Source organism: Struthio camelus, chromosome 4 (assembly GCF_040807025.1).
Source record: "Struthio camelus isolate bStrCam1 chromosome 4, bStrCam1.hap1, whole genome shotgun sequence".
Taxonomy (NCBI): Eukaryota; Metazoa; Chordata; class Aves; order Struthioniformes; family Struthionidae; genus Struthio; species Struthio camelus.
Genome location: NC_090945.1, coordinates 74,672,833 through 74,694,593, shown reverse-complemented (window position 1 = coordinate 74,694,593; position 21,761 = coordinate 74,672,833). Strand labels below are relative to the sequence as shown.

At 39.4% G+C, this 21,761-nt stretch overlaps 1 protein-coding gene across 2 annotated transcripts in view; it reads right to left on the bottom strand.

The window, feature by feature from the left end:
• The window catches only part of SORCS2 (sortilin related VPS10 domain containing receptor 2), a 552,296-nt gene that overhangs the window by 232,926 nt on the left and 297,609 nt on the right, over window positions 1–21,761 (bottom strand). For both annotated transcript variants that reach the window (XM_068943433.1, XM_068943434.1), the window contains exon 3: window positions 15,046–15,145. In XM_068943433.1, the coding sequence (XP_068799534.1) occupies window positions 15,046–15,145 (100 nt within the window). The remainder of the gene's footprint in view (window positions 1–15,045; window positions 15,146–21,761) is intronic.

The following is a 21,761-nucleotide window of genomic DNA, read 5'->3' as shown; positions in this document are numbered from 1 at the left end:
CCTTTACCACACACCTTTTACTCAGCAGCATAATGGAATTACAGATCCAGCCAAAACAAAACAACCCTTCTACATACATGACTAACACCTCTTCTGAACAGGCTGCTTTGATCATCAGCAAACTAAGGTCCCTCACCCTTGCCCAATCCTGGTGATGAAGTGGCTCTACTTTATAGAAAGCATATGGACTTTGAAAACCACTTCAAACACCTTTTGTCTTTCTCTTGTACAAGGACCGTCTCCACCGTGTTTGCAAGCTGCTGGTCTCTAACGGTTGCTCTCTGTCCTCGAGCCCCCTCTTCTCCACCAGTGTGAGGGTACTCAAGTTGTGGGCATCTCTGGTATCTTCTACCACAAAACACAAATTCTAAACTACCCCAAGGGTTACAAGTAACAGATTTCTTAAAATCACAAAGACAGATGGCATGGATATCTGAACACACACATGACAAATTTAGGACTACATACATCTGCAGAGCTGACTCTTCAGGATATTTCTTTGGCAGCCAAAGCATTATCCAAAATGATTTTAAAAAATTGACAATTTATTCTTTCCAGAATAAAGACACGTTCCACAGCTCTCCCCTTTGGTGACTAACTCAGTAAATCTTAGGTGACAAACTCAATGACTTTTAACAGGCATGAGAACAGAAGCAGAAATAAAAACTGCCTTTTAACTTTTTACTTTACCTTCACTTCTAAGGTAAAAATTTCAAGATGGTTGGGTGAGACAGAGAGATCAGGGCAGCTTTCTTTGTTGTAAAGCTCAAGAAAACTTGTGAGAAATTGCAGTGGAATTTTTATGATTAAAAAAGGCACAGGGAAAAAGCCAATTGTCAACATTTTGAATATTTTGCTTGCTTTTCCCTAGCAAGGCTAATTTGATTGCAATTCGACTCATCAGATGTTGTTTTAATGCCTCTTGAGGTGTAGGAAGTTGATGTCTATGCTCCCCTGAAGATAAGAACATATTTTTCAAGCCTCTAGGCTGCCAGTCACACTGCAGTGAAACATATGCTGTCCTGTTATTGCAGATAACAAATGGCTTCTCTTTTGTCCAGCGCTTCAGTCACACAACTTATTTTGTCTCCTGTGATTTTGAAACGAGCGAGGTCTCTTCATAAGATATCAACCGTACTCTATTTATTGGGTAATATTTTTATAATATAGGGTTAGATTGTTCCAGCCAAGGTATGGTAACTGAGCTGGCTTTTATAAGGAGCCACTGTGGCAACTGGTTGTGATCCCACTATTCCCAGGGGAAATCTATATGGAAAGATTCTATAACTATTACGTACCTGCCATTACTTGTGATGAACAAATATCGACAATATTCTGAAGCAGTCTGTAAGCAACCTCATTCACCTGAGAGAACCCGATTTATGAAACAGTCTTTTAGATCAAGCAAACACATCAAAGATTTCAAAGATACCTGGTGACATAGCTGGAATGGAAACCAAAAGCACCGACGCTGGTCCCCAGCTCAGCCCCACGAGGCAGCGCTGCTCCCCGTATTATCATTCATCTGGTTAGGAGAGAATTTAGGTTGGATCATAGCTTCTTCACATAGAATTAGTCTCATATAAAGAGGATCAGGAAGAGATTAAGAATACCACAGCAACCATCATCACACACTCTGTCTTTGGTATTTCTAAGTCGCTCATCACCATGGTATCCTAGTGTAAAGGGGATTCATACCCTAGAGTTTTAGAAAGAGAAGAAGCAAATTTACATAGAATTTTGAATAAGACTATTCTTTGTCCAAAGGAAAAAAAAAAAAGAAAAGATGTATTATCCAAGCAGAGCACTGCTTTGAGGTGATTCTTGACCAAAATTGCATCTAACATGAATATTCTCTCAGCTTCGGCCGGCCAGATTCACAGCGCCAGCGCAAGGAAGGCTTCTCCGCCATACTGGCTGGGATGAACACTGCTGCTCCAAGGACGACGGTGCTGGGAAGAGCCGGTGCCAGGCTGATTTTTAACGGACAGGGAGGGAGCAGAAAAGGGGAAAGGGAATGGAAGGAAGGTGGAACGTAGAGCCGGAGGGAGAGCCGGTTATGCTGGGGAAACTGGACAACCTTTCAGGGCGTTCACACAGGCAGAGCAGGGACAGACTTGCTGTTCACAGCTGGCCGTGGCTCCGGGGAGCTGCCTGCTTTGCCTGGAGCTGAAAGGAATACAAGTGAAGCAGGTCGCAGTGATGCCAGACCTCCCGAGGTTATTCTTGCAGTTCTCTCGATCTAGAAAATCAATACTCAAACCACGTGAAAGGCCAGATTGCAGCACCGTACACTGTTAAACAACAGCTCGAGATGAAAGGTCATCAATCTGGAGTTGCCCTGATTACCATACAACACAGTACGACGGAGCTGTGCAAGCCTAAATTGGTTGATTGCTGTAGTTCCTTAAGAAATCAAAGTAAGATGGGAATTCAGACCTTGCAGGGAAAAGCACAACAATATCTTACTGTCCAGATATCAGCATATAATTATTGGATTAAAAAGTGGACTGAAAATATATTGTGCATTCTTATGTTATCCTCTACCCTTCTATGAACTAGTAAAAACGGCTACAGTCTTTAGAATAGCCTTAATAGCTTTTTTTTTATTTTTAAGATTTCTGAACACTGCCCCTACCAAAGTAGGTGTCATTGCCAGTTTAAAGTCGTGATGTTCACTGTGGATATTTGGTAGCTGAAGCACATAAGCTGATCTGCAAAGTGCTTTTTTAACAAACTTATTTGCTATCATAACCATTTAGAGATCCAGCTTCTCTCTGGGATATAATTGGGTAACATTGAGCTTATATTTGTGAACATGGTCTAAATGCACGGGCAGGTAACACAGCCGTATTGAGGAACAGCAAAGTATACCCCCTCAGCCACTTAAAAGCTGCATTAGTTTCTTCAGCGGAGGAGGCAAGAGAGAGGAGGAAAAAAAAAATCTACCCCAAACAAACGTGTTACCAAAATACTAAATCAAACCAAACCAAATCAAACCAACAAAAAAACACCCTACTCCAAATAACATGCTATCAAAATGTTAAAAAGGGAATTTTCAGAAAAAAAAATGTGGGCAGAAAATGCTGGAGTGGCAAAGTCAATGTTTTCCAACAAGATACTTTTTAAAAATGGCATTTAAAGAGATCACAGTTGAAACAGAATATTTCATCTAACCTAATCTATCTGTCCTTATCTTGAATCCATCAACTCTTTTCCAAGATTTTTATTTTCATCTATAAATCAGTATATAAATGTTTTGGGAATTTTTCAAGGGATTGAAAACATTTAGGGCCCTATCCCAACCTCGTCATGTCTTATAGGGTAACTGGTTTATAGGAGATAAATGTTAAGAAAGTGAATTCTTCAAATTGTGCAGAGCTACAGGACCGATGTTTTCAAACATAGTATCTAAAATTAGGCTCCTACCTGTAGAAAACTTCTTTCTTTGTTCCTGAATGTAACTTTTTAAAGATGCAGTTCCAATTGCCTCTAGTAGTTTAGAAAAGCTTTTTTAACTTCCATTTCATCAACCTCACAAATAAACTTTCTATTCCAGAAATTTGGCTCAAGAGTCACATCTTTAGTCTTGAAAGAGATAGTACTGAACAATTTATCAAAGTCTACATATGCATCTATTCAATCTTCCAAAACAATAACAAAAAAATCCCACCTGGTCTCCTTGTTTAAGGCTGTTTATGACTTTACCATTGAAAATACTTCCCACATTTCAGTCCTTCATTCTAAAAATATTAGCTGTTCTTTATTATTTGAAAAACAAACTTCCCTGTATTTGGCTGCTGGTAATATGTATGGTGTCAACGGTCCTTCCACAAGCCCATACTTTCCTTTGAACCGGTAGAGATGCTTTCAAATTAATTTATCTATTATTCTGAGAGGGGTAAAAGGGTAGTCTTGCGCTTGAAGCACAGAGGCTGGCACAGACACCTGGCATATTATTAAACCTCTCTCATTTATTTCCCAGGCAAGTCATTTACATCTTTCTGTTTCCCCATCTGCGAAAATCCAATCTTCAGAATTCCCAAAGCTATTAACAGGAGACACAAAATCATCTACATGCATATAAAGTTTTGAGAGCTTGTGACAGAGTACAACTCACAAGCGGTTTTAATATGGTCTTATAGTATACCAAACAATATTAGATTGGAACATTAGCACCTTCTGAATGGCATTTTATTCCAGAAATGACAGTTTTATAGACTTTGTCTGCCTAAGTCAACTGAAAAATTATGCCTGGACCTTGCAACAACATCGTGTGGGAGAGTTTCAGAGGAGCCTTTCTGCTTTGCAATCTCAAAGAAGAGCAGAAACCTTCAATTCCTGGAGTCTACATAATAATGTAGGCCCGGATCTCCTGCTCTGGCACTACAGCATCTTGCAATGCAGAAAACCACTTGCCTAATCTGCAGCTGCAATGAATTTATCTTCAGTGGACCCACAGAAAGAACAAGGCGACACACTGTCGTTCATAGGGAGAGACCCTATCTTTTAGCCAAAAGTATACTAATTTATTCCTGCCTGTACTGCATCACAAACAAACTACGAAAGCATTTTAACACAAAAAATCATATGAAGTGATTCAATGTGGGAAAAAATTAGTTCACAGGTATGACCAAATTAAATAAACAGGACACATGTTAGCAATAAAGAGAAAGAAATCCGGTGCATTTAATTTCTTAAATTGATATGAGATGCTTGCTTATTCTCAAAGATCCAGGCCCGATTCCTGTAGTCATAGCTACACCGAAAGCACAGCTTTTTATGCAACTAGCAATTGTTAGGTTTTTGGCAGCGAGCTTTGCAAGATAAACACCCCAGGATCCCTTACTGCTACCTGAGGCGCTGCTCCTGCCAGACCACTCCACCCTCTCCCTTGCAGAGGCTTAGTGTCTTCTGAGAAAGGAGAGTACTAAGTCCAATCTAAACGCCATTTCAATGGCCAGAGTGGCAATGCTGCTTAGAGCACTCAGAATAGGATTGTAAATTCTTGTTACAGCAGCTGTAGCAGAAATTAATTCTGTTCCATTTGGGGCAAGTTGTTTAAATTTCCCCATTTATGAGAGAAGAGAAACGCCTCCATCATATTCAAAGTTATTAGCTATGTCCTGAAACAGCCATGCCAGGTAAATGCTAAACAATCTTGCAAAACATGGGATCTTGCAACAATTATTTTCAGCATGCTGCAAATCCTATAATGCTATTCAGGATTGCAGGAAAGTGGCATGAACAAATACATTATAAATACACATACCTCTCAAAAAGGAATCATAAAAATACACGGCATTTATTCAAAGATCACAGGTGCTCTGCAGACTTCAGTATCATTCTCTTAACTTTATGAATAAGAAAAATAAAAGGGACTAAGTCTGCACTTTCAGCAAAACCTTGTAATCTGACTTCAAGGTAGACTGTCAAATCATCTCATGTCATAATGTTTTTGCAAAAGGTAAATGATATTACACGGTGCAAGGCAATGGCAAGTCACGCTACAGAGAGGTTCAGGCTTGCTCAAGGTCATAGAAATTGGAAGTCAGGCCTCCCCGCTAACAGCTCCCTGACCTAATCACCATACCATCCCTATTGAGGAGGTTCATTTTTTGAATTATAGTTAGGGATGTCTCAGCAGTTTTATTATTATTCCAACAAAATTATGATTTTGAACAGAAAGATAGAACATTTAATTACATTTTTCTAAATAATAGTTTTCTTTAATAATTATAACTGGAAAGAAAAAGGTTTAATTTGCTCCAGAGACTACTTGGGAGGTAAAAAGAAAGCAGTAATCCTTAGAAAAGGAAGAAAGAAAAGGAGGAAAGCAAAAAAGAGCTGGAAAGAGATTAAGAGTTGGATGGACAGAAAGAGGCAAGGAGAGGCTGCAAAATATCATTAAGAATGGGGAGAGAGAAATATTGGCTAGACATAAAACAAAACAAGCTTGTTGAAGATCCCAGTTCAAAAATTAGAAGCTATGAAGAATCCACCATTCATTTGATAGTAATCTTCTGGTATGAAGGAACTATAGCAACCTAGTGTATTACTATAACAGATGGAAAAAATCTGTCTCTAGTGCTAGACTGTGAAAGAGGCCACCGTCAAGAAGGCTTCAGAGATGGCTTAGTTAAAATCATGAGATTTCTGGTTCCATGAGTGAGAATCTTTCTTTGCCCGAAAGAGGCATATAGTGCGTAATGAAAAAAAAAAATTCCTGCTTTATGTTTGCATGAATTTTTGATGACTATATTAAACTAAATAGGAACAGGCTGTAAGAGAAAGACATGATTAAAATGTATTTGTCACACTGGTCCTGCCTTTTCCATAGGAGTTTGCTGCTGCAGAGCGAGCGCTGAGGCTACCAGGAATCCGGGCTAATGTAGAATTAGAAACAGGCAGGCCAGAAATTATGTTCATGCCTTACAGCTAGCGCCAAAGAGCATTTTTTTAGAGGTTGGAATATACAAAATCACTGGAATATTTAACTGTGGGATTCACAGAGGTTTAGGAGTCTTGCTCAATATTATGAATATTTGTGTGGTGATAGCAAGATTGCAGCAGCCGACGGTTTAAACAACAGTTTTATCAGCATAGGGGGGGCAGCGACTCCAGGGATTCTCAGTGGGACGAGCACACTGCCAGCCCTGCAAAATATTAGCGTCAGTGACTTAAACCCTGCTCATTTCCACTGTGCTCCCATGCCAATCCCTGGGAAAAAAATCCTGCTTCATCCCTGCTCCTGAGAGAGCAAGAGGAGTTTGTGTGGTCAGCATGAGCAGAGGAAAGTCAACCAGCTGCAGCAAAGAGAAGCAGAATTTGACACATCAGTAGATTGGAAAATGCTAGCAGAGCATGAAGCGTGGGAACTTGTGACGCATGCGGCCGTTCGATCACTGGGGAAATGAGGAGGAAAGGCACAGGTCTCCCGGAGACGCAGGAGATCCATCAGCAAGCATGATGAATGTTTCAAACACAGTACAGCGTTATTTTCTGGCTGTCTGGGGAATATGCATACTCTACATTGTCCTTGCAGGCCTCCTGAACAGTATTAATCATCTTTCTTCAAATGCTGTTTAGAAGTTTTCATACACACACACACCCCCCCTTAACATTGTCCTAGTGCTTAGTCATCTTTGTGGTTAGACTCCGAGTCAAGATGAAAGAGTTACCAATTTCCTCCCTTCTGTGGGAGGAAAAAAATGGGAACCTTGATACATGCCTCTAGGCGTGTTCTGATGCTCAGTAAATAATTAAATGAAAGTCATCTCAACATACATTATAAGTTTGATATAAAGAGTCTAAATTCATCACAGAAAAACCTCGTCTTGTGCCTGCCAGGTGTTTTAGTGGAAATCTGACTGTTCAATGGACATGGCTATGCCCGTTTCATGCTACCACACTGAGCAACCAATTAAATATACTGTACTATAAGATGCTTGCTACTAATTCTTTACCATTTCCTCATTCCCTCTCTTTTCCTCTCTTTAGCTTTGCAAAGATTCAGCACTTGATATAACAGACTCTTCCTTTCCAGTTCTTTTAGCAAACCTGAACCAGTAACTCCGTTCAGTCTTCACCTTCTCTTTTGGACACAATCCCACACTCTCCTACATATTATGATTTGCCTCTTTGCTATATTTAATTCTGCAAGCTCCATACTGCATGAGAAAATCTACCAAGACCATATTCTCAAGGAAGGTATAACCTTCAAGAAAAAATGTGTGATCCTTTGTAGCTCCTGAGTGGAAGACTGCAGTTACAGCCCCAGCTATGACAGCAGAAAGCTCTGACCCGTGTGCCGGAGAAAAGCCGAGGTCTCCCTCCAGGCCAGAGACCCGTCACAGCCAGCACTACTACCCTTCACAGTTCTAGCTAGGTGGTTGATTTTGGTCCCCCCCACCCTGCCCCCACTCTTCTCTCAAGCAACAAAGGAATTAAGAAGTCTCTTCAGGCCAGTCCGTTAACTGGCAGGCAAGACAAGAGAAACAACACACTGCCTGCCTAGTGTCTGCACCGCAAATTTAGCAACACCGCCTTAGATATGTCTTTGGTGTATGGCTCAGATTTGGACTTGGGCCTGGAACTAAGAATCCACATTTTAAAATAAAAAGCTTGGAAATGACAGCCTGGTCTAAATTTTGAAAAATTGCCCTTCTTTTTAGGACATACTAAATCAAAATCCCAGATCTTACAACCCCTCCAGTATGGACCGTTACGCTTTCTAGCTCAGGGCTCCCCTCTGGCCAGATACCCACCCATTTAGCAGCACACATTACTATAGGTGCAGAGTGTAGCTTCAGGCATACCTTCTGCTATATCCTCTTGATTGACTATTTGTGTTTCTCCAAGCAGCGACCCCCTGCTCATTGTAATAGGAAATAAAACCCTGCTGAAAATATGATGCTTGGATTCCTTCTCTTCCTAGAATTACTAGGAGGAAAACGGATGTCTCTCGAGTGCAGACTCTTATGCACAATAGTCTCTTAGCACTTGCTCGCAGGTCTTCTCCATTTTCACATAAATCTTTTTTATGTTGTACTCCCACAAACTAGTCTTTTAATTTTTGGCTTCACTACAGTAAACTTAATTTACCATTAGGGCTTGTTGTAGTTGTTGGTCTACGTTTGTGATTAATGAGGTTTAGACAGGAAACTCATAAAAATAGAACAAATGAATCCAGAACAAGCATGGAGTTAAGACAAGACTGCTCTTGCTTAAAAAATTTACATGACTGAGCATAGGAGAATGCAAAAGTTATACATCAAATTTGATCACAACTTAAAAAAAAGTTACACACTTGATTACAAAAATCACAGTGAAAGGTCAACCTCAAAAACTTCAGCTGAGATCTCTCCATCAAACGTCAAACGATTTACAGGATACAATAATAACACAGCACGTCTGTTCAAGCGTTAACCCATTTAGCCCGCACAGCCTCTACCCTAATGAGCAATTATCCTACAAGCTATGGAAAACCCACAGGCTAGTCACAACAATCTGCTGTTCATACTGTTAGCCAGGTTTGTATTTTTTAATTAGGTACAGCCCTTGACCATCGTCTTCTCCAGGTGCTGGACTATAAAACATTAAGATGTCACAGGGAGTAAAAATGAAACAAGAAAGTTTAAAGGCAGCTTCAGACTGCATGGTTCAGTCTGCTGATAGAAATGCACGCAGAAAATTATCCAAAGACAATAACACAACTAAACAACCAGAACAGGGGATTCTTTTCAAGCTTAGTACATAGAAGACTGGGATGGGGAAACGCACAGAAAGTGTGGGTAAATTAATTTTTATAAAAAAATAAATCATACCTTCCTCCAGCAAACCATTCAGAAAAATGCATTCAAAGTTTACAGTTTAAGAGCGATGGCTTACGTAAACAGTACTGTAATGTTGCTATTCCCTTTGACTCATTCAGGAGGTGTAAGGAGTTAGAATGTGAAAATCATGTTAGAGTTGCATATATTTTTGATGCAGTCCTATTTACCGACAATGTATGAAAAAGCCCTGGTTTCTCAAACATAGTAGGAATTAGTCAGAGGGCATATTTCCTCGCCTCAGTTTAGCCAGTACTTAGCTCAAACACTTTTCTAATAGCCAAATTACTAGTGATTGTTCCTTCTATTTTTTTTTTTTTAATTCGCAGCTGTTCAACTCTCTGCTTCTCTAACCTGTGTCATACTTTCTCCGTATTTACATACTCCCACCCCATCACATAGCATCCATCAAACCTTCTTGCCATATGTCTTGGTTACAGAGGTGCTACACGAACCTGTGCAGTGGATGGTGATGTCTCAGTAGAGATTTTGATTGCTTTAGCCTATTAGTTCCGCTTGTGTTTAACAGCTCCCTAGATCAGCTGTCAATAAAAGACAACAGATAGACCATACATGGTTTTGGTCTTATTTTTTTTTTGGTTGCGCACAGTAAAATTTTGCACTTCACAGTGATTTTCATTCCAATGTCTCCAAACACTGCGTAGGTATTAACATCACATTTCACAAATGCAGATACCAAAGCACAGAGCACAGAACTTCTTAGCATTTCAGAGACACCAGTTCTTGCCTAGATAAGCTAACGATAAAGCAACAGTTCATCAGCCATGTGTGAATAAACGTGGGATTCTGCACAGCACTGACTTTCATAGCAATCCACTTAAGTAGCAAACTGTGTAAATTCTTGATGACTGGGCATACTTCTGGATGCCTCTGAAAAGTCTGAAGACGAACTGAAAGTCCTAGAAGTCTTAAGTGACATGATGCAGTTAGGTTACATCAGTACTTGGGTGCTGCATCACTAGAATATTACTGAATAGTGACACTGTTTATAAAGAGAGAATATGTCATTATAGAGGGAGGACGGGTGCCTCATCACAACATACAGACTTATATTCTGTAATTTCACAATGAAACCTTCCTGAAGTAAGTACTCACATTTTTGAAAGGAATTATTCCTAAATTGACAACTTCTACTACAAAGATTGGAAGACAGTTCTACTCATTATGTTTGAAGATACTCTGGTGGGGTCTCTAATGAAAACTGATACTTAAGGAAAGAGAAGTGCCTTTTACAAATTCCACCATCAATTGTTTAGCTCTGAAAGACAAACATCAACATACAAGAAGATTACATTTACCTATAAGTGCTGTTAAACACTGCTCAACCCAGTTGCTTCTTGGGAAATGTTTTTATATCCACGGCAAATAGCCTTTTGCTATCATGTGTAATTCATACTATTACTATTTTTAAAGCATCAGGCATTTAAATATTATACAGGATAGCCTATTTTCTTATTATTATCTTACGTATAAGTGCATACTCATAAGAATGCACACTCATCATCTTTCCATTTAGTTTGAAAAAAACATGCAGCTATTGATTATTGTGACTGCTAGGAAATATAAGTGTTCAACCCATTTAACTATTAAGTCAGTGTATGCACAATGAACAACCTTTATTTTCTATTAATATGAAAACTTGAATGTATACTGCTTAGCTGCCTCTTGCAGAAGAGGATAAACATAAGGATGTAGGCTTCATTTGCATTTGCACCAATGAAAACTAAAATATTTGCTGAATGTGGAACAAAACCAGAGTTTTCACTCGACTCCTTCCCAGCCACATTATACAAACAGAATTAAAATAAATATGTAATTTATACATCTAACAGCATATATTCCCTGTAAAAATGTTCTACATTTTGTTGATCATTTAGCTCAGTGAAACTGAATTTGCTAACTTTTGTTCTCTGTAGAAAGGATTTACTTTGGCTGGTTCCAGATTGACACTGCGGAAAGCAGAATTCCTTACTCCATGAGCAAACATGCCCCACCTCCAAATCACAATTACAATGCTGCTTTGGAAATGAGAGGACCCAGATCAAATTATTTTCCCACACTGCCCATTCTAGGATGCCTGCAACCATTTGACACCAGCACAGAGTAATTACTGAAAAGGAGATAATTACTAAGTTCTATTTTTTATAGTGTAAGAACATTCCTTATCAATACATGGCACTCCAAGGACTGTAACATGGCCTGCAGTATACAGTAAGACTATTTTATGTCACGGATCAATGAAAAAGTGCCTCCAAATGAAGAAGTCACAGACGTTGCACAGGAGAACTCACTCTCATTACCCTACAACTTCCCCAAACCATGTCAGACCAATGTGATTAATGGTTTTGCTGTCTTTGGATGCAGGTTTCTGCTACACCGAAAGAGCCATAATGCAGAGCGAACAATGCATCCTCAGGAAGTGTTAAATTCTAATTACACTGCTATACCTCGCATTACTCTCTTGTTTCATAGCATGTAGGGTAAGCCTACATGGTCTTTTGCAGCTAGGCGCAACTGTCTTCTCTACTTTTGCTGCTGCCCGACTGCAGTTCAACTCTGAATCAGAAACAATACAGTCATAGTTCACACCATGATTTCATCAGAAAGGTCAGTCAGAGCAACACGCAAAGGGCTCTAAAGCTTTGCCCTCCAAGCTCTGCCGTTATTTCTTGTCGAAACTGAGTTTGTTAGCTTGAGTCCCGTGGTTACTGCAGCAATACGATTTTTACATCAGAGTTTTCCTGCATTCAGCCAGCGCAAGACCCAGGCATAGTGAATTTACTTCAATCCGCAGAAGACTCTGCAGACATGGCCTTGATATCTCCTTCCTGATTGCTCCTGGAGACCTATGAACAGTAGTCATCACAGAAAGCTAAGATAGAAAAGGAATGTGCCACTTCTTTGCATGGATTCAATGGGCTTTATAAATGGATTTATTTCCTTCCACCAGCCAGTTCAAAGTCCACAGTATTCCCACAGTTAACCTTGTAACTGATTCTTTCTTATACAACCCTTTTTCCATGGAGCACTAGGTGAAAATGATATGGTTTTAACCTCGGCATTTGCTAATGCACTTCATAATAAAAAGCATAATTTTGTGGAATTTTAACGTCTTTAACAAGAGGGTAGGAAAGATAAGAAGGCTCAGTATTTTCTTGTCAACTGGTCTTCTCAAGAAAATGTAAACTAGAGCAATCCGCAGGGAACGAACTTATAATGAATGAAATTATAATTTCAGATTTGCACTATAAACCACACGTTTAAGTCCACTGGTTATAATTACAACTCACAGATTACAGGCACATTCAGTAAAAACCTAATTCACTGCAGGAGTTGGTATACTGGTGGAGATAAACTGAGGAAATGATCTCAGTTCATGAACTAGACTGGACCCTTCTAGCAAATACTTGATCTAACTCCACTGCAAAATAAAAGCCGCCTCCCAACTCTTTATATGCCTCTGTAGGCAGCTGCAGTTGGGCTCTGTTCAGACCCACAGTCACAAAGACACTTACAGCAACCTCCACAAGACTATTCAATCTTACTCTTACAAATAGGATTAACTATGATTGTGACAGGATGAACTGTCTGTGGAGGTACTCAAGTTTCTCTATTGACTTCAGAGGGAGAACGAGCAAGCTTAGAGTAGACACCTAAAGTCTACACAGCTAAAATCAGGCCAGGACAATTCTCTGCGACAGTGAGGTGGAAATGACAAGCTTTGTATGTGCAGGAAGAGTTCTTCTGCAGATGACATCTACGCTGAGTAAATGGAAAGAGTGAAATCCTGAGACTTTTCCTCAGCTCAGTAAAGGGAGTCAGAGCTCTTAATCGTCCCTTCCACCCTAGTGCAATTCTGCTGAAATGGACAGATAGGGAGACATTTTCCATCTTTTGAAGTAGCTTTTGTGAAATCACCAGGCCACCTTAGTTGCCTTAATCAAACGTCCAACATCAGAAAAGTTGCCATTACAACTAACTACGTTCTTACTGTCTTGCGACATGGGGACTTCCCCCTCACCCACCACGTGTGACTGCAACACCCCCAAGGCAGATGTGAAATCGTTGGCTAAACAATTTAACTGCACTGCTTTCATCATTCCTGTACCATGTGTGTGTATGCATGCACTTTCGTATGTAGAACTGTATCTCCATCTGGCTTCATTAACAAGCCCTAGAAATCGTTTTTGCTCTTTTGTTTTTGTTGTTTGCATATTTTAGAACATCTTGTTGAAAGCAAAACTCAGCATAAAAATAGCATTTTTAATGACTACCAAAACAGACTTCATTTAACAAGTGAATTCCAAAACGACATCAGTTTATTAAGCCGAGTTTGTATGTCTATGGACTTCAAGTTGCCTTGAGCAGAAATGACATTCTTCTGAAAACAGGTTAACGTGAGATTTTTGTAAACACCAGTGTCCTTCAGTCTTGGAATTCAGCAGTGATCTTACCACTGTTTATTTTGCCAGACAACAGGCATATCTACACTGTCACTGACCCCCACGTGTTTGTGGAGGCCTTTACATCGCAGCTGGAGAAGCTGGGCAAAGCTCTCTCTAGATTCCTCCTCCTTCTAGCCTTCATGTCACAAACTGACATGAGTGAAGATTTTTTTTTGGATTCTTTTTGCACTTGAAATCACCAGCCAATCTTAGCTCTGAGATGCACAGAGCTCAGCAATTCTGTGCTTGGTGGTAGTCCCACTTCAAGAAATGAAAAATCATTACTGACTTCACAGCAGATTAAAAATGTATTATCTAACTCAGGCATAGCATAGCTTGGTCACAAAAACTCCAGTCACAATTGCAACAGAAATAAAAAATGTACTTAATCACCCAGGCAGCCTCTCTGAGTTCCACTGATTTTTGATCAGGCAGTACAGATAGATAAACACAACTAGCACTGTCCTCCCAATCAGTGGCCTCTGCATGAAATCAATTCTTCTGCATTACACGGTAGTTGAAAGGTCTCTATCGAGAGAAAATTCTTACTTCATGAAAGACCTCCTATGCTTGTATTACTCACAACAATGTATTCACCATACATATTTCACAATTCCTGCAGTTAAAATCATGAGCATTTTGCAGACATAGAAGGGTTCTTATTATTTTCACTCTTCTTGCTTGCTTCTAATATATAGCATCCATTGTAAATATATTCCGTGGTTCGATTTCACTCTCACTTATAAAGTTCACTTAATCTTTCTAGGATCTGTGAAAGGCTTTTTGGTTCAGTAACGATGCAGGAACGCTCTTTAAGAAAGAGGTTCAAGGAGAGGGACTTTTTATTTTTTAACTAAAGTTTCACACAGGATAAATATCATTCTCAAAGATAGATTGTCCATTTCCTACACTTTATACCAAGAAACCTCCAAAGGACTTTGAACTTCTGTATAACGAGAAAGGAGGCTGAATGCTAGTCCCAGAACTTGCATGGATCTGTGAAAACTTAACTGCTTCCTCAAAGTCAACGTCCTCAAAAGTTTTCAGAGTCCAGCAAGGCATTTCTCCCCTACTATACTGTACAGCGAAAATAAAAAACCTACTTCCATATGTCACAATTGTACCTGTGGTGACCAGCAACCCTGGGAAAACCACTCCTCTATTTTTTAAAAAAAAACCTATAAAACAAGCTTCACGTAGTAGTGGAGTCCCAGCTGCACTAGAAGGAGTCATTTTTTGCCACATACCTTTTTTTTGTTGGTGGGGCAAATGTAGAAATTGTCAATGACAGTGGCAATCCCAGGCTGTAGATTCAGCTTTGTGTACAACGTCCCAAAATCTGATGACCTGAAAGAAATCAAACATCTGTAAGTGCTTTCTTCTAAAGGCCTCAGCAGAAAAACATGTTGTAACACTAACTATCCATTTTCAATGCTTCTCTGGCCTGCTTTTGGCTTTTTTCCTTGCTCATTAGCAACTAAACGAAACTCACCTCATTAAGGGTATTTCTGCAGGTTTGAGAAAGCATTGCTAGTTTTGTCTGTATTTTGCAATTCTATGTAGTGCTAGTTTTCATGATGACACTACACTTCAGGGGAAAGAATCACAAATATATATATGTATACCTTCCCATCACCACCTGCAAGTTGTGAAAAAAGAGCTAATCACAGCAAAGATTTGTATTTGAGTACTAACAGCACCTATTCATCCTTGCAGAAAAAGAAAAGCTGACTTCAGAGTTTAGGGCTGCATAAGAGAACAATTTGGCCTGAGATGTGGAAGATTAGCAATGGTCCTCTACAAGAATTTGTATTTGACAAAGGTATCAGCCTCCTCCAGCTCTTTTGCAGATTATTACTATAGCTTTGCATAAATAAAAGCAAAGGAAGTACCTGACTATCACCATGAATTACACAGAAAGCTATGAATACCATAATTGTGGTCACTTTGCAGAACTATAGCTTCATTTACCTGAAAAACCTACAGTAGCATCTCTTTTAGGTATCTGTATCAGAAATGTGTAGCACATGAAGAATGCACAGGTAAGATGTTAGTTAAGGAAAATGTTATTCAGTGAAACTCAAAGCAAATCAAATCTGAACTTAAATCACTTTAGATGAAGCCTCGTTTGTTTTATACAAGATCCAATCGCACCATATGGTCTCCCCGTAAAAACAATGTTTCCCTTCTTATTTGGAAGGGGATTCACCCGCACTGAAAGCACCTGCCCCTTCCTCACCATAAAGGCCTCTACAGCATAGATGGGTTTGGGTGGACTTCCATCACATGGTACCACAAGGTATTACATCCCTGGTCCTCACTGGCGTAAAGCTCGACCTCTAACGGACGGGCTGCCCCGAGCATTGCATGCTCTGCTGTGCTCTGCTCCGAGCCTCACCACCTCTGAGTCCTGCCACAGACATTGCTTGGGTCTAAGATTGCAAATTTATCTATTTTACAGTGACATCTGAATGGATTTGATCCATTTCCCCCCCCAATAATGTTGCTTGGCCTGCAGATATACAACAATGCACTGCAAAAGTTAATGCAATCAATGCAATCATAGCAAGTTTTGACAAATAATTATGTAGAAATCAAACATACACAATTCCACTACATTGGGTATTCAGCACGAAGCTGATTAAATTTCTAAGGGGAAAGGATGGACAGTGCTAAAGCTAATTTGCTGGAGGCGTTTGACAGAAAAGAAATTAAAGCAAAGACTAAAATACTGACTTCAGCCAGATGTACTGAAATCATGCAGAACAAGTAGGTACACTGGAAACAAGAACCTAGTATATTCTCTGTAGGGAAAGAAATATTAGGCCAGTGGCTTGCCCGGTAATAAAATCCTGAAATAATTCTCTGAACCTTAAAGATGATCCAATTTACTTTGAAGAGGATTAATACAATGGGACCACTGGAGAGTAACACCACAGGAGTAATGGTGATGGCAACTGTGTCAAGGTAAGAAAAGAGAACAGACAAGAAGCCCAAAGAGTATAAGCCATTGTAAAGATAAAAAGTTCTGGCCTAAAAATTCCTGTTCTAACTCTCATGACTCATAAAAAGTATTTAAAGGACAGAATAAAGTTGTAACAAAGAAGAGTATGCTACAGTAACTGAGGTATTTTCAGATAGAAGGTAGAAAATTTATAAGGCTAAAATCTTTAATTTTCCAGCACAAACTAGTTATCTCAGCAATAAAAGAAAAGTTGGGGAAAAAAAGAAGAAATACAATTCCAACTTGAGACCACAGGCTAATGTATGTACATAAAGGCACACTGTGCCCAAACAGGAAGACCCTGACTGGCAGGACATCTGTGGATCTCTGGAGAAATTTCTTCAGACCCCCAAATCTTTGTTACTAAAACCCAGAAAACCCAGCAATGCCATCTGCTCTTTGAGACATTTCTATACAAGAGGATATAGTTTAAGGACATGGTTCAAGGGAAGAGCTGTCCAAAGCAACTGATATTCAAAATTTGCTATAAGCCAGAGAGAACAGGTCACGACAACCTCTGTGCTCAAGACATGAGCTCCACGGTGACTCTGCATACGTACAGAGCTACCACATGTGGTGGCACATGGCTTGGACAGCATTCCCTGTAATAACGCTATGGGGTTACAGGGCTGGGGAGGAAGAGCTATGGATTCTGGCATCTCAAACTGAGCGTGCCTACTTCAGGAGTAGAGTAAAAAGCACAAAGTGTTTTCTAGCAGCTGCAGGAGAGGAGGAGCCCTTCATGCTCTGATAGTAATAAAGAGATTTTTTTCTGTGTTGAAAACCAAGTTTGTGCTGTGTCAAAAGTGCTACGTAGAGAGGAAAAAAAAAACAACAACAACCAATTTTATTTACTAGGATAAATACGTTCTCCTTCCTAAAATTTCATGAAAAAGTAATTCAAGGTAAAATGGAAAGAGGATGCAACATGTAGCTGCTATGAAGAGCAAAAAGGGACTTCAGAAAAGTCCTAATAGAGTATGGTTTGTCTGTAGTGGAAGCACAATCCTGGCACTCTGTAAACCAGAGGGTGAAATGTAAAGGTTGATTTCTTAGAGATGGGCCTGACCTGCACTTCTCAAGGACCTGCAGTTAGGTATGCTTTTTGCTCTCTGTGAGGCATTCCCATGGATGCAGCAAGCTCCGCACACGTTGTTACTTGCTCCTGCTCATCCATCTGTACTAAAAGGCTACAGCTTGTGCGGATATTTCTTAGTATAGCAAAGCCCAGCAAAGTGAAGGACTCAAAGGAATATAACTTTCAGTATTCAGGTGATGGGTCATTCAGAACGTGTCGAGCCGTCAATGCTAGGACTACGTGATTACTCATGTACGGATGCAGACATCACACAATCCGTTTCTGACAGGCCTCCCCATTAAGAAATATCTTCTTTGAAAGTGTGTACGTCTGCTGATATATGAACCATTCGTCTTCAATTTTTTTTTCTTTATGGAAAAATCACCTGTCACTGTAATAACCTGTGCTGAAATAACAATCATCAAAATCAAACAATGGTATTACAGCAAGGACAGAATCGTGTATTTTTTGCTTGTTTTAATACTGTGAGCTCAAATTATACTTGGGAAAGCTTCCAAGTGGCACAGAGATGTACCCTGATGAAATCAAAGCTTCAAAAACCCCTAAACTCTGGGGAAATATGGATCTCGGCCTTAAAAATGTAACTTTTATTATATTTGAGCTGAAATAAATTTTGCCTAATATCATTTGGAACTGTACCTAAACTCTTGAGTCTTTCAACAGAAATGTTGAGGAAAAAGAAGAAATTTAACAGATACTAAAAGATACAGAAACCAAACATTTATCCATCTAAATTTCAGTTTCATTATACTGCTCTCCACTGACGACTCTGACCTATGACTCAGTATTGCTGAGTTAGCTGTTTTCCAAGATGATATTTACAAATATATATTAAAATATACATCAAGCAAACATATCAAAAGATAGATAGTAAGATTTTATGGAAATTTTTTTAAAGAGATCAAAATTGCATTCCCATGTCAAATTTACTATGAAAACAAAACGTCAGCTGCAAATGCTTCCTTTTGATATTTTCATTAATTTTGAAATTAATTTGGAAAAGACACAGAAAAGATCTGCTGTTTTGTATTAGTAATAAGTTGCCAAAAAAAATTAATGATTCAACTGAGATGCACATTACAGTACTGGATTGGCGTGGATCTAGGCATAACACTCATTTGGACTTCTTCCCATCTAAATCTTTTCCAGATTGTATTGCAAATGTTTTCTTCTCTCCTCCATCTTTTGGTCAGAAGAATAATCCAACAGCTACATCATTAACCTTAAAGTGCAGGAAAAATGAATTCAGCTTCTCGCTACATCACAGACTTATGTCTAATATTGGGATTTCCTCTGTGTTCTGGTCAGAGACAGAGACAATACTACCTCCTACATCTCAAATGCCCGTTATAAGGAAAATGCATAGATATGTATAGTAATGAAGGATTGGTTGATGGGATATCTGAAACAGATACATCACAAAGTTCCAACTACATAAGCTAGAACAAACCTAGTGCAAGGGAAGTAACCACAGGAGTATCACTAAAAAACTTGTACACTAACCTATCTTTATCACTTAACGAGCATAGAAGATTTTATGGGCCCTTGTATAACCTGGAAATGGCAAAGACATTAGTTAGCCTTACAAGGCTATAACACCTTATAACACCACCAAAAAAATCCCCCCAAATCCAAAGCCTTTCTTCAGAGTAGAAGCACACTGGATTCCAGCGCTGGCTGGATTCCAGTACCTGACCTCCTATGTAGGAATTCATGCAGATGAATGTTTCTTCGGTGGCTGTAGAAGAGTATGACACCTAGCAATCCAATTAACTGACTATTCATCAGCTATTAGGTCTGCTGAAGTACTTTCTGAAAATACCTCTCTCTCTGCTTTCCAGAAAAGCTGAACCTTTTTGAAGCTCTGATATTTTTGCTCTCAAAAAGAGAAATATTATAGAAATTTTTCCTCCTTAGTCCTGTTTTACTCTAAACAGTCAACAGTGTAGGTAAGATCTAACAGCTAAACAGTTTATCAACTTCAAATTTAGGCAATGCAGAGTTTACCTTTTTTTCATATGCGCTAAGAAAGTGAATTTATCCTGTTTTTGTCTACCAATCCATTACTCATAACATTATCTGTATTTTTAAGAACTGTTAGATTAGCCTATCCTAACAACCCTTTTGGCTAAAGTGAACTGCTCTGTCATGCTGAACACAGAATGTGGTACAACTGCATTTACAATTACAGAGCTTTCTTCCCGTTACTGTGAATATTGTAGAGTGCACATGTAGAGCTCTCCAGTCTCCATCTCTTCCTGGAAGCACAGTGAAGCACAAGCAGCCATTCCTAGCAGCTTTTTAGTGACTTGTAAATACATATTCACATTTGACTGTGAAATACTGGCTCCAAAATACCCACAGGAAAAAAATTAAACAAACAAAAAACCAAAACCAAAACACTGAACAGCTGCATTTGTGTCCAGTAAAAATTCAGAGAGGATCAAAATGTCCTAAATTCTAGGAGGCAGCTTTTGCTCAATGCATAAAGTATATTTGATTCAACCATCTGCACTGAGAGTGAAAAATAGTACTTGGTAGCCCATAATACAAACATGGAATTAGCGGGCCGTGTGACTTCAGCAAGCCAGTCCCAGACAGGAATTATGATTACTATCACCAAAACGAGGAATAGGGCACTGGCTTCCTTTGCAATACACTTAACAATTAAGGGTAACAATGCTAAATAATGCTACTTGTTGGCTTCTCCCCTAAGTTTTGACCAAGCTGTCACCCAGCCTGTATCAGCACTCTCCGCAGTGCCTGAGAGACCCACTACTGGCATGCTGGGCTACAACTTTTTATCCACATGTTGCAATTACCTTTGCAGAAACTGTTTCTAACAAACCTTTTGCAGGATCTACCCTCGCTCAGACTAGCCCAGACACAAAGCTTAGCACAATACGGGAATCATTTATCTTTCCTTATGAGGACAAATGGAGGGCAGCAAATATAGTTCTGTATATGGGTGAGTTATTTGGCTCAGATTTGTCTCTTTTTATGTAACACGTATCTTACATACTGTATCATGCATTCTCTTATTGGTTATCTTCTGTCGTGAATTTATCATGCACTTTTTAAATTACTTTATTTGCACAATGAACACACATGCACACACTTAAATTTCAACAGTGAGCAGTGCCATGCAATGAGTATATGCCACATTTCTTCCAATGCCATACATTCCTACTCTGCACAGTCTCACTGTACAATACCAGAGTTACCTTGTGTAGCCCTTCATTAGTCCTTCAATATACTGCAAACATCCTGCTCATTAGGCCATTATCGAGCTGCTTATCAGTTACGTTACTATGCTCCTCATTACTTTGCTGCACAGCTCCAGTCATTTGACTTCATATTTTACAGGCCTGCAAAGCATTGCTGTTGCTTCTATTAGCTGTAATTATCACCTTTTCTCCCAGAAACTGTTAGTTTAGGTAAGACATCTATTTGGAAACAACTGCCTTGGAGTATTAATTCAGTCATTAGTACACAGATCTCATTGATGGCACGTAGTAGAGGGCACAGACTGTAGTCATGCTTAATATTTGCAATGAATCCTCTCAACTACAGAATAGTAGTGTCATAGTGACAAAGATGGAGATATGTATCATGTAAGCAAGTCCTCCATATTATTTCTTACATTTCCCATTCGCAAGCCAAGCTTGGCTGAGCCAGGCTTTGGACCATGCTGCCCTCGGGATGCCCTGGGAGGCCACCTGAAAAACCCCCCTCAGCCACTTGTCCCTGTTAAAAACAAAACAACTGAAATGATCCATAGTCAAAATACCATTTCTGAAGACTTACGTTTTAATATCGATCGTTTCAGTAATCCTGTTTACAACTCAGTCATATAAACA